General features: G+C 41.1%; 1 protein-coding gene across 1 annotated transcript in view; it reads left to right on the top strand.

The window, feature by feature from the left end:
• The window catches only part of tfap2d (transcription factor AP-2 delta (activating enhancer binding protein 2 delta)), a 71,084-nt gene that overhangs the window by 49,916 nt on the left and 7,190 nt on the right, over window positions 1-13,978 (top strand). The window contains exon 6 of the mRNA XM_063073260.1: window positions 1,121-1,262. Coding sequence (XP_062929330.1) covers window positions 1,121-1,262 — 142 coding nt within the window. The remainder of the gene's footprint in view (window positions 1-1,120; window positions 1,263-13,978) is intronic.

Below are 13,978 nucleotides of genomic sequence, written 5' to 3'. Positions count from 1 at the left end.
AAAACCAATTAGTATTAATTGACAAAACTCCCAATCATGTAGGATACCAATGAATAATACAGGACAAAAAGAAAATATCTAGAGAAAAATCATGAAAAAAGGAAAAAAAACAACCCCCCCCCCAAAAAAACTAATCTAAACAGAGTTAACCAACTAAACTAAAAAGACTTGGGCAATTTTAACAACATAAAAATGGAAGAAAAGAAAACCTTAGTGTTGACGACTCCGTTCCTCTGATAAGGTAAATGTAAGCAGGCTTTTTCCACTGAGGTTGGGTGAGACTAGCATGGGAGGTCATAGGTTAAGGGTGAAAGGTGAAGTATCTAAGAGGACCACGAAGGGAAGCTTCTTCACTCAGAGCATGGTGAGAATGTTGGGGGCGGTGGTTGGGGGGTAGTTGCTGCTGGTGGAAGTGGTGGATGTGGGTTTGATTTCAACAAATAAGGGAAGTTCGGATAGGTGTGGATGGGAGTGGCATGGAGGCTATGGTCCATGGGACTAGGTAGAATAGCAGTTCAGCATGGACGAGATTGGCATGGTGATTTATCTTAGGGCTCAGTGCTCCAGAGCTTATGTTTCTGACTGCCTCTGCAAGCATCATTCCTAAACAGCACTTCTCATGTGTGATTGATGGACAAGAACAACATTGGGTTTGGTTGACCCTAGGGTAATCACAGGCAAAAGAATAGTCCCATTCATTTAATAGTGTTGCCGTGGGCTTGTCGGGCTGTAGGGGCCTGTAACTGTGCTTTATCTCTAAATAAAATTAAAATTGCAAAGTTCTTACCATGTTATGAAATGCTCAAGTTGAAAATCAAGTTATTTATTGTTAGAACAACGTGTACATAATTCTGAAGGAACTCAGCAGGTCAGGCAGCCTCTATGGAAACGAATGAACAGTCGACATTTCAGGCCAAGATCCAGGGTGAGACGTGCTGAGTTCCTCCAGCACTTTGTATGTATTTCTCTGGATTTTACAACATCTGCAGAATCTCTTCTATTCATATTTATTGCTATAATTTCTCTAATAGAGCAAATTTTGTATCTTCCATCGAAGCGGCTTTAAATTTCTCCAAGTGCTCACCTATTGGAGTTAAAAGTAATTTCTTCTTTCACTAAGGCGAGGCCCTCCACTTGGCCCGGGATTTTGGATACACGTGTGAAACAGAGTTTCCTGCCAAAGCAGTGGGAGAACAGCTCGCCCGACAGCACCTTGAACCTAAAGAACAGACGCCAAGAAAAAAAATGATTCTGGCAACTAAGTATGTAGCTTCCTTTACCCATTTACATTAGTGACATGTGCCATTTCTTTTTCATTTAAAATCTTCTGCTTTTCTTTTAAAATGCTAACTCAAAGTTCAAAGTTCATAGTAAATTTATTATCAAAGTACTTATATGTCACAATAGTCAATCCTGAGGTGTGTTCCAACATCTATTGACCTAATATTGTCATCTCCAGAAATATTTTACTATTCTTATAATCTGTGAGTAATATGGATTTATGGATTGGGTGTCACTGTATTGCAGCTTGGGGCATTGGAGTTTGGAGTTCAATCCTGGCACCCTCTGTAAGTAATTTGTACATCCTCCCCGTGGAATGCATGGGTTTCCCCTGGGTGCTCTGGCTTTCTCCCACAGGCCAAAGATGTACTGCTAAGTAGGTCAATTAGTTGTCGTAAAATTGTCCCGTGATTAGGTTAAGGTTAAATTAGGAGTTGATGGACAAAGCAACTCAAAAGGACGGAAGGGCCTATTCCACACGGGATCTTTAAGTAAAATAAAGTTAAATTAATATCTATTAAAAAATGAAACTTTTTACATTCTATTACTGTTTAGAGAACAGTAGAATGTTACTGGTTGAAGCCAGCACCGTGTTTAATTTACTCTAAAGCATGACCATTTTTGCATGCAGTGATTACTTACATTGAATCTCTTTGAAGTTGCCGCGGAGACTCCAAACTTGTTGAATGCAAAAGGTGCTCAAAATATTCCTGCCTTGAAAAGGCATTTCACGTCTAATTGATGTTGTGAATCAACATATGTCATGAAATTTGCTGTTCTGCAGCAACAGTACAGTACTAGACATTTACTATATGTTAATATAAATTTCAGTAAGATCATATAGAAAGTCAATAATTAAATAATTATTTACCAGAGAGCAAAATAGTGAGGTAATGTACATGGGCTGTTCAGAACTCTTCGACGGGAGCTCAGTGAGATCATCTTACTGCTCCCCCTCTGTGATCTGTACTGCCCTCTGACTCTTTGACCATGTGAACACATCAGACTGTACTCCTCCACATCTCCTCACGTTCCTATTCTGGCTTCTTCCCCCTTTCCTTTTCAGTCCTGATGAAGGGTCTCAGCCCAAAACATTGACTGTTTATTCCTCTGCATAGATGCTGCCTGAACTGCTGGGTTCCACCAGTGTTTTGTATTTGTTACTACAGATTTCCAGCATCTGCAGAATCTCTTTTGCTTATGATCAAAGATCAGCTTTTTTTGTTACCTGTGCATTGAAACACCAAAGCATACAGTGAATTTCATCTTTTGCGTCAATGACCAGCACAATCCGAGGATGTGGTCAGAGGAAGCCCATAAGTGTCACCACGATTCTGGGGTCAACATAGCAGGCCCACAACTTAATAATCCTGACTCATACAACCCTTGGAATGCAGAAGGGAACCGAAAGACTTGAAGGAAATCTACATTCAAAGCTCTAATTTGAAAGTAAATTTATTATCAAAGCACAAATTTATCATCTTGAGATCCATGCGCTTACTGGTAGTGGCTGGAACTCAACCCCAATCTTCCAACTGCTGGCGTTGTAAAGTGTTTTGCTACCATGCCATCTTAACTTCAAGTTGGAAGTTTAATTCAAGGTCAAGTTTATCTGTCATTCAACCATACACATAAATACAGCCACATGGAACAGTGTTCCTTGGGGCCAAGGTGCAAAACACATCACCAATGACAAACAGCACGTGTCACATATAGCACCTACAGTTACAATAGCAGAAAATCATACAGTCACTAAAAAATAGTCCCTGATTGGCATGGCCTGTAGATTGCTGGTGTATGAGATGGTCATCTGCAGTCATGAGACAAAATTATCTATTTACCTAATAGTACCCCAAAAATGGATGCAAAATAAAAGCATGTCTCATCCATGGAGGGAATCAAGAATGTGTGTTGCTGGATGCAGCTAAGTGCGGAACAAATGTAGCGGGTGTCAGAGAAACTCTGAAAAGTGAAATTGCAGCTGACATTTCCATTCCGATTTTTGTAGTTGCATCACAAGCTGAGGCTTAGCTCGTGTACACTGCTCACAATAAATTCCAACCATAGCTGCTTAGTAAACCAAGGCATACCTTGTGTGCACCGTTCACAATAACAATGCAGGAACAGACCGGAGATTGATCCCTGGCAGCTTTTGAGTATGAGCTCGCCACAATCCTGTGAAGTGCTTTCCCAGTGCCAAGTCCCCAGTGCCTTGATCTGCTGCTCTGAGGAACTCCCATGATACAGGTGGAACGACTCAAATTGCCTGACTTCTTCACATACAACGGGAGCATCTTCACATTAAAGTGAAATGAAATAGTTTCATGCTGTGATTGTGTCAATCATTGTAATCCAGTTTTCCCAAGAACGTTAGCAACCTACTGGAGCTGAAGTACGATATAAAATTTAATTAAAGCAGCAAATATATACAGTAAATATTGATTTTTTTCTGTTGTGCTACATACTAATTGAATCAGATTTATTGAAGTAGTAGTTAACATAGAACATAGAACAGTACAGAACAAGAACAGGCCCTTTGGCCCACAATGTTGTTCCAAACCAGATAAAAACCAAGTTATTGAGTCAATTGGATTGAAAGCTGATGCAATTTTTCCCCCACAAACAATAAAACTAATCTTTACTTTTCTCTTGTTAAGGGGAAGTAATGTGCAGTGCTCCCTTGAATCTTTACTTACCTACTTTTATTTTATTTATTTCGAGATACAGTGCAGAACAGGCCCTTCTGGTGCCATGTGCCATGCTGCCCAGCAACGTAATGATTTAATCCTACCCTAGTTACAGGACCATTTACAATGACCAATTAACCTACTAACCTGGTACGTCTTTGGACTGTGGGAGGAAACCGGAGCACCCGGAGGAATCCCACACACACATGGGGAGGAACATACAAACTTGTTTACTCCCGAATTGAACTCTGAACTCTGTTTCCCCGAGTTGTGATAGTGCTATGCTAACTGTGATGCTACTGTGAATCCGTCAGAATCTATTCCTTGAAGTACCAATGACTAGACCAGTCAACAGCAGAATACGTGCATGGAATACTTGCGACATCTCTTTAACCATGCACCCGGGAAATGCAAAGAGGATTAGCAACTCATGTAAAGTTTTGAAGATCAGGAGATCAGATGCAACAAAATGAGCAAGAGAACAGCACATTTAAAATAATGGCATCTAACAGTTTGTTAACAGGGGCTAAGTTAACCGAATTCAATTAAAGTCCATCCATGCTGATTGGATTGGAGAGAAATTTAATTCAAAGCACATCATTTTCGTTCGTTCATTATGAGCCATGTCGTATAATATAGCAAACGTGGTCTCTCCATGACCATGATTGCTCTTGGCAAATTTTTCTACAGAACTGGTCTGCGGTTGCTTTCTTCTGGACAGTGTCTTTACAAGGCAGATGACCCCATCCACTATCAATACTCTTCATAGATTGTCAGCCTGACATCAGTAGTTGCATAATCAGGACTTGTGATATGCACTGGCTGCTCACACGACCATCCACCACCTGCTCCCATGGCTTCACATGACTCTGATCAGGGTGGGGGAAAGCAGGTGACCTGTAGGCCAGCAGAGGGAAGGAATGCCTTGCACCTCCTTTGGTAAAGACATACCTCCACCACATCACCCCACACATCATTTTGTATATCTTTAATAATTTAAATTCTAAAAGCATGGTGACATGGAATTCCTAAACACAGACCTGCTTCTTGCAAGAATCTTGCATTTGAGCACAGGCTTTATATTACCAGTTTATGCCTGCTTGTTCCACACTCTACTCCTTTCCCCCCTCTAAGTTCTATTACCAGTGATATTTTCCATTGGAGGCACCATGAAGTGCCAATATCAATTCTCATTCAGAAAGACTCTACTGTGTAAATGTTAGGGGCAATGAGTCTATCCCTTTTCATATCCTTTCATGACGTGGATAAATATGAAAATTAACACTACTCTAAACTGTAATAATGCTTGCCAAAGGTGAAATCACAACATTAGTCAACCACATGTACTGCTTGCAGTGTGCTGTGTGCTGCTGGTAATGTACTTTTCACCTTGGCCCCAGAGGAACTCTGTTTTGCTTGTTCATGTGTGGTTGAATGATAAATAAACTTGAACTTGTACTTCAATACTGAAGGTACATTTACAGTTGTAGTTCATTTCAGAACCTTGCCTACAATTTAAACAATTAACCATATAAATAAATTTACACTTTATTATATGCAGACTTTGGGTGGCTTGAGTCTAAAGTATTGCTCTTCAGTTTCTAGACTGAGATATTGTCTGTTTCGGTGATAATATACTAATGGTAAGTCTTCATGTATGTTTTTGAGTATTGTTGCTCTGAGTATTGTATTTGGCAGCTGAGCTAACATACCATAAGACAGCAAATGGAATGGCCTGTATTCAATACGGGAAACACTGAAAAAGTGGAGTCATGAATAGTCACCTCGAAATGAGGTGAAACATCTCAGAAAAAGGTTGAAGCCAAATGAATCAGTGCGTAAAAGAATGATAGAGTCACAGAGGATTAGAGTGACTGTGCCATGCACCAGAGAGAGCAAGAATAGGATAAATGTGTGGATGAGGAATTGGTGCAATGGGCAAGGTTTCAGATTTCTGTATTACTGGGATCTCTTCTGGGGATATGTACAACCTGCACAAAAGGGACGGGTAACGCCTGAATCTGAGGGAGCCAATATCCTATAGGACAGGTTTGTTAGAGTTCTTTGGGAAGGTTTGAACTAATTTGGCAGGGGGATGGGAACCAGAGTGATAGGGCTGAGGATGGGGCATTTGGTATACAAGTCAATGCATTGTGTATTGAGACTGAGAGGAAGGTCAGATGATCGGGCAAAATTGCAGTTGGTGGGATGAGTTGAAGTGTTACATGGGGGCAAAATTTTAAAAAGTGATAAATACAGAACTGAAGATGCTATTTCAATGCACACAGTATTACGGAATATGGTGGACAATCTTGTAGCATAGTTAGAGATTGACAGGTATGATGTTCTGGGCATCGCAGAGGCGTAGTTGAAAGAAGATTATAGTTGGGAGCTTAATATTTATGGATCCATATTGTATCAAAAGGACAGGCAAGGAGGCAGAGGGGGTGTGGTTGTTCTGTAGGTAAAAAATGAAATCAAATCCTTAGAAAGAAGTAACGTAGGAGCGGAAGATGTAGAAACCTTGTGGGTAGAGTTTAGAAACTGCAAAGGAAAAATGACTCTGATGGAAGCTACCGTATATACAGGCCTCCAAACAGTAGCCAAGAGGTGAGATTCAAATTACAATAGGAGATACAAAAGGCAATGTTATGGTATTGATGGGGGATTTCAATATGTAGGTAGATTGGGAAAAACAAATTGGTGCAGGATCCAATGAGAGAGAATTTGTAGAATGCCTTAAAAATGGAATTTTAGAGCAGCTTGTGGTTGAGCCCTTTAAGGGATCAGCAATTCTGGATTGGGTGTTGTGTAATGAACCTGATTTTAATTAGAGAGCTGAAGTTAAAGGAACACTTAGCAGGCAGTGATCATAATATGATAGAATTCTCTTTGCATTTTGAGAGGGATAAGATAAAGCCAAGTGCATAGGTATTCCAGTGGAATAAAAGGAATTGCAGAGGCATGAGAGAGGAACTGGCCAATGTTGTTTGGAAAGAGACACCAGCAAGAAAGAGGGCAGAACAGCAATGGCCAAGGTTTCGGGGAGAATTCAAAAAACACAGGACAGATACATCCCAGAGATGAGGAAGTAATCTCAAGGGAGGATAAGGCAACTGTGGCTGACAATTGAAGTCAAAGACAGGAAGAGGGAGGGCATATAATATAGCAAAATATCATGGGAAGTTGGAGGATTGGGAAGCTTTTAAAAACCAAAAGAAGGTAACTAAGAAGGAGAGAAAAGATTAAGTATGAAGGAAAGCTAACCAATAATATTAAGGATACCAGAAGTTTTTCAGATTTATAAAGCGTAATAGAGAGGTGAGAATGGATATCAGACTGCTGGAAAATGGAGCAAGAGAGAAAGTAATGGGGAACAAAGAAATGATGGATGAACATAATAACTATCTTGTGTCTTCACTGTGAAAGATACTAGCAGTATGGCAGAAATTCAAGAGTGTCAGTGGGCAGATGTGAGTGTATTTGCTATTACTAAGGAGAAGAGGCTTGTGAAGCTGAAAGGTCTGAAGGTAGATAAGCCACCTGAACCACATGCACTTCATCCCAGGGTTCTGAAAGTTGTAGCTGAAGAGATTGTGAAGAAACTAGTAATGATCTTTCAAGAATTACTAGATTCCAGAATGGTTCCGGAGAACTGGAAAATTGCAAATGTCTCTCCACTCTTTAAGGAAGGAGGGAGGCAGAAGAAAGGAAATTGTAGGCCAGTTAGCCTGACTTTAGTGGTTGAGAAGATGGTCGTGACTGTTATTAAGGATGAGGTTTTGCGATAGTTGATAAAGTTGACAAAGGTCAGTATTTCTCTGAAAAATCTGTTGGAATTCTTTGAAGAAATAACAGGCAGGATATACAAAGGGGAGTCAGTTGATGTTGTTTACTTGGATCTTCAGAAGACATTTAACAAGGTACCACACATGAAGCTGCTTAACAAGATAAGACAACATGGTATTATAAGAAAAATAATAGAATGGATAGAAGATTGGCTGACTGGCAAGAGACAAAGAATGGGAATAAAGAGGGGCCTACTCTGGTTGGATGGCAGTGACTGGTGGTGTGCCACAGGGGTTGGTGAGCAAAGAAGTGGCAAATGGAATATGATGTAAGGAAGTGTATGGTCACTTTGGTAGAAGGAATAAAAGCATAGACTATTTTCTAAATGGGAAGGAAATTCCAAAATCTGAGGTGCAAAGGAACTTGGGAGTCCTTGTGCAGAATTTCTTAAAGGTTAACTTGCAGGTTGAGTCAGTAGTAAGGAAGGCAAATACAATGCTAGAATTCATTTCGAGAGACCTTGAATATAAGAACAAGAATATCATCCTGATGCTTTATAAGGCACTGGTCAGAATGCACTTGGAGTATAATGAGCAGTTTTGGGTCCCATATCTGAGACAAGATTTGCTGACACTAGAGAGGTTCCAGGGGAAGGTCACGAAAATGATTTCAGGAATGGGAAGTTTAATATATGAGGTGTGCTTGATGGCTCTGGGCTTGTATTCACTGGAGTTTAGAAGAATGATGGGGATCTCATTGAATCCTATTGAATATTAAAAGGCACAGATGGAGTGGATATGGAGAGGGTATGTCCAATAGTGAGGGAGTCCAGGTCTAGAGGGCATAACATCTGACTAGAGGGATATCCATTTGGAATGTAGATGAGGAGGAATTTGTTTGGCTTGAGCAGAGGTTTCCAATTTTTTTTATGACATTGTTCCATGCCATTAACCAAGGGTTCCTTGGTGCCCTGGTTGGGAACCCCAAACGAGAGGGAGGTGAACCTGTAGAATGCATTGCCGAAGATGTGTGTGGAGACCAAGTTATTGAATATATTTAAAGTGGAGGTTGGTACGTTCTTAATTAGACAGGGTATTAAAGGTTATGGAGAGAAGGCAGGAGAATGGGATTGAGAGGGATAATAAATGAGCTATGATGATGAATGGCCGAATTCTGTCCCCAAGTCTTATGGTCTTATAGTTTGACAGCACTGAACCTGGCCCTTCAGCCCAAATGGTCCATGCCAACTAAGATGTCCATCAGTCTAGTCCCATTTGACTGCATTTGGCCCATAACCTAAACCTTTCCGATCCATGTACCTGTCCAGCTGTCTTTTTAAAGGTGTTATTGCACCTGCTTCAACCACTTTCTCTGACAGCTCATTTCACACAGATTTTGTGTAAGAAAGGTTGCCCCTCAAGTTCCTATTAAATCATTCCCTGCTCACCATAAACCCATGCCCTCTGGTTCTTCATTCCGCAACCCTGAGAAAGACTGAGTGTGTTCATCTTATTTATGACCCTCATGATTTTATACACCTCTATAAAATCACCTCTAATTCTTATACACTCTCACTATAACTCAGTCCCTCAGCTCCTGGCAACAGCAGTTATGGGAAAGTTATTTGAAGGTATTCTAAAGGACCAGATATATGTGTTTGGATAGACAATAGACTGAGTAAGGATAGTCAGCATGGCTTCGTACATGGTAGGTCATGTCTAACCAATCCAATGGAGGTTTTCTGAGGAAGTTACCAGGGAATTGGATGAAGGCAAGTGAGTGGATGTTGTCTGCATGGACTTTAGTAAGGCGTTTTACAAAGTCTCACCTGAGAGGCTGGTCAAGAAGGTTTAGTCGTTTGGCATTCAGTTTGAGGTAGAAAATTGGATTAGACTTTGGCTTTGTGGGAAAAGCCACAGAGTGGTAGTAGAGGGTTACCTTTCCGACTGGAGGCCCCTGCCTAGTGGTATGCCACAGGGACTAGTGCTGGGTCCTCCATTGTTTGTCATCTATATCAATGATCTGGATGATAATGTGGTTAACAGGACAACAAATCTGAAGATTACTCCAAGATTGGGGTGTGGTGGACAATGAGGAAGGCTGTCATGGCTTGCAGAGAGTCCTGCATCAGCTGGAAAAAATGGGCTGAAAATAGTAGATGGAATTTAATGCAGACAAGTTCAAGGTTTTGCACTTCAGTAGGATCAACCAGAGTAGACTTTACACAGTGAACAGTAAGGTACTGAGGAATGTTGTAGAACAAACGGATCTGGGAATACAGGTCCATAATTCATTGAAATTGGCGTTATAGGTAGATAGGGTCATAAAGAAAGCTTTTGGCACATTGGCCTTCATAAATCTATGTATTGAGTACGGAAGATGGGATGCTATTTTGAAGTTGAATAAGACATTGGTGAGGCTTATTTTGGAGTATTGTATGCAATTTTGGTAACCTTCCTACAGGAAAGATGTAAACAAGGTTGAAAGCGTGCAGAGAAGTTTTACAAGAATGCTGCTGGGTGTGGAGGACCTGAGTTATAAGCAAAGAGTGAATAGGTTAAGACTGTTTTCTTTAGAACATAAAAGATTGAGAGGACATTTGATAGAGGTAAACAAATTATGAGGGGTATAGATAGGGAAAATGCAAGCAAGCTTTTTTCACTGCTGTTGGGTGGGACTACACCCAGAGGTCACGGGTTAATGATGAAAGGTGAAAAGTTTAAGGGGAACATGAGGGAAAACGTCGTCATTCAGAAGATTGTGTGAGTGTGGAATGAGCTGCCAGCACATGTGGTTCATGTGAGCTTGATTTAAAAGATTAAGAGAAGTTTAGATAGGTACATGGATAGTAGAGATACAGAGGGCTATGGTCCCGGTGCAGATTGTTCGGAGTAGGCAGTTTAAATGGTTTTTCAGCATGGACTAGTTGGACCGAAGGGCCTGTTTCTACGTTGTTCTTCTCTATAAATCTTTTCCGCACTCTTTCCAGTTTAATAAGATCTTACCTATAGCAAGGCGACCAAAACTGAATGCAATATTCCAAGTGTTGCCTCACACACCAACACCTGCCAACTGTTTTAGTCAATGCCCTGACAGATGAAGCCCAGCATGCGAAATGCCTTCTTCACCACCCAGTCTACCTATGACTGCACTTTCAGTAAACCAACTCCAAGACCAAGAGTTTCAACTCCAAGAGCCCTCTGTTGTATAACACTCCTCAGGGTACTTCCATTCACTCTGAACGTCCTACTTGACTGCCAAAAATGGAAAGCCTCACACTTATCCGAAATATAATCCATTTGCAATTTCTCGGCCCACAACGAGATCACGCAGCAATTTTTTTAAATCTTCTTCACTGCCCGCTATGCAACCTATTTTGGAGTCATCAGCAAACTTAGTAACTAGGCTTGAAAATTCTTATCCAATCGATGTAGTTATATTAAAATAAGCTTTTTTTATAACTGAAATACATGATCCATTGGGTGATTTTCATAAGAAGACAAGAAATGGAAGCTGGAATAAATAATTTGGCCTCTCCATAATTCAATAAGATTATTGTGGATCTTTCACCTTTGCATCACGTTCATAGAGCCATTAAGTCATAGAGAACTACAGCACAGAAACACGTCCTTGGGCCCATCTAGTCCATGCCAAACTATTATTCTGCTTAGTCCCATCTACCTGCTCACAGATCATAGACCTCCATACCTCTCCCATCCATGTACCTATCCAAATTTCTCTTAAATGTTGAAACCTTACCCACATTCAGAAATTCCACACTCTCACCACCATTTGAGTGAAGATGTTCCCCCTTAAATATTTCACCTTTCACTTTTAACCTATGACCTGTAGTTGTAGCCTCACTCATTCTCAGTGGAAAAAAGACATTTCTATACTGTCTGGATGTTCTTTAAATGCCTTACTATCCCAAAAGAGAACTTCTCAATCTGCCATGAACATATTAAACAACTGAGCTTCCACAGCCATCTCTGAGTGAGCATTCTGAGAGTTCATTGCCCTCTGGAGAAGAAATTTAAGAATAATACTTCTCTAATGCCAAAGATGGTCGAATGTGCAATAAATGGAAGTGGTCCTGATAGCTGAAGCAGAAGCATAAAATATTTAGAAGGGTGTAAAAGCAAAAAGTAGATCAAAACACGAGGATCTGCAGATGCTGGAAATCTAGAGCAGTACGCACAAAATGCTGGAGGAACTCAGCATTTCAGGCAGCATCTATGGAGAGGACTAAACAGATGACTTTTCAACTGGGATCCTTCATCAAAACATTTCAGTGATTTTTACACAGTGGGAGAGAGGGGTTAATGAGGTAACATGAATACAAACCAGAGAAGCTTCAGCCCTCAGTAACATTCTTTCCGAAGCATCTTTGAATACCCGATGGAACAATTAAGTGACTGAACGAGCAAATGTTTTTTCCATCCATTCGTCCAAAAAGAAAAGCTTATGAAAGGTTCAGAAAACTAGGTAATGATAGAGATCTAGAAGATTATAAGGCTAGAAGGAAGGAGCTTAAGAATGAAATTAGGAGAGCCAGAAGGGGCCATGAAAAGTCCTTGGCAAGCAGGATTAAGGAAAACCCCAAGGCATTCTACAAGTATGTAAAGAGCAAGAAGATGAGACGCGAGGGAATGGGATCAATCATTTGTGACAGTAGAAAATTGTGTATGGAACTGGAAGGGATAGCAGAGATACTTAATGAATACTTTGCTTCAGTATTCACTACAGAAAAGGATCTTAGTGATTGTAGGGATGACTTACGGTGGATTGAAAAGCTTGAGCATATAGACATTAAGAAAGAGAACGTGCTGGAGCTTTTAGAAAGCATCAAGTTGGATAAGTCTCAGGGACTGGATGAGATGTACCCCAGGCTACTGTGGGAGGTGAGGAAGGAGATTGCTGAGCCTCTGGCAATGATCTTTGCATCATCAATGGGGACAGGAGAGGTTCTGGAGGACTGGAGGTTTGCAGATGCTGTTCCCTTATTCAAGAACTGGAGCAGAGATAGCCCAGGAAATTATAGACCAGTGAGTCTTACTTCAGTGGTTGGTAAGTTGATGGAAAAGATCCTGAGAGGCAGGATTTATGAACATTTGGAGAGGCATAATATGATTAGGAATGGTCAGTATGACTTTGTCAAAGGCAGGTCGTGCCTTACGAGCCTGATTGAATTTTTTAAGGATGTAACTAAACACATTGATGAAGAGAAAGCAGTAGATGTAGTGTATATGGATTTCAGCAAGGCATTTGATAAGTTACCCCATGCAAGGCTTATTGAGAAAGTAAGGAGGCATGGGATCCAAGGGGACCTTGCTTTGTGGATCCAGAATTGACTTGCTCACAGAAAGCAAAGAGCGGTTGTAGACAGGTTATATTCTGCATGGAGTGCCTGAGGGATCTGTTCTGGGACCCCTTCTCTTCATGATTTTTATAAATAGCCTGGATGAGGAAGTGGAGGGATGGGTTAGTAAATCTGCTGATGACACAAAGGCTGGGAGTGTTGTGGATAATGTGGATGGGCTGTCAGATGTTACAGTGAGACATCGATAGGATGCAAAATGGGGCTGAGAAGTGGCAGATGGAATTCAACCCAAATAAGTGTGAGGTGGTTCATTTTGGTAGGTCAAATATGATGGCAGAATATAGTATTAGTGGTAAGACTCTTGGCAGTGTGGAGGATCAGAGGGATCTTGGAGTCCAAGTCCATAGGACACTCAAAGCTGCTGCACAGGTTGACTCTGTGGTTAAGAAGGCATACAGTGCATTGGCCTTCATCAACTGTGGGATTGAGTTTAAGAGCCAAAGGTAATCTTATAGCTATATAGAACCCTGGTCAGGCCCCACTTGGAGTACTATGCTCAGTTCTGGTCAGCTCACTACAGGAAGGATGTGGAAACTATAGAAAATGTGCAGAGGAGATTTACAAAGATGTTGCCTGGATTGGCGAGAATGTCTTATGAGAATAGGTTGAGTAAACTCAGCCTATTCTCCTTGGAGCGGCGGAGGATGAGAGGTGTCCTGATAGAGGTGTATAAGATGATGAGAGGCATTGATCGTGTGGATAGTCAGAGGCTTTTTCCCAGGGCTGAAATGGCTGCCACGAGAGGGCCAGTTTTAATGTGCTTGGAGGTAGATACAGACGTGATGTCAGGGGTAAGTTTTTTACTCAGAGAGTGGTGAGTGCGTGGAATGGGCTGCCGGCA

This window comes from Mobula hypostoma, chromosome 2, assembly GCF_963921235.1.
Source record: "Mobula hypostoma chromosome 2, sMobHyp1.1, whole genome shotgun sequence".
Taxonomy (NCBI): domain Eukaryota; kingdom Metazoa; phylum Chordata; class Chondrichthyes; order Myliobatiformes; family Myliobatidae; genus Mobula; species Mobula hypostoma.
The sequence above is the reverse complement of the archived record's forward strand: the minus strand, read 5'-3'. Positions and strand labels throughout refer to the sequence as shown.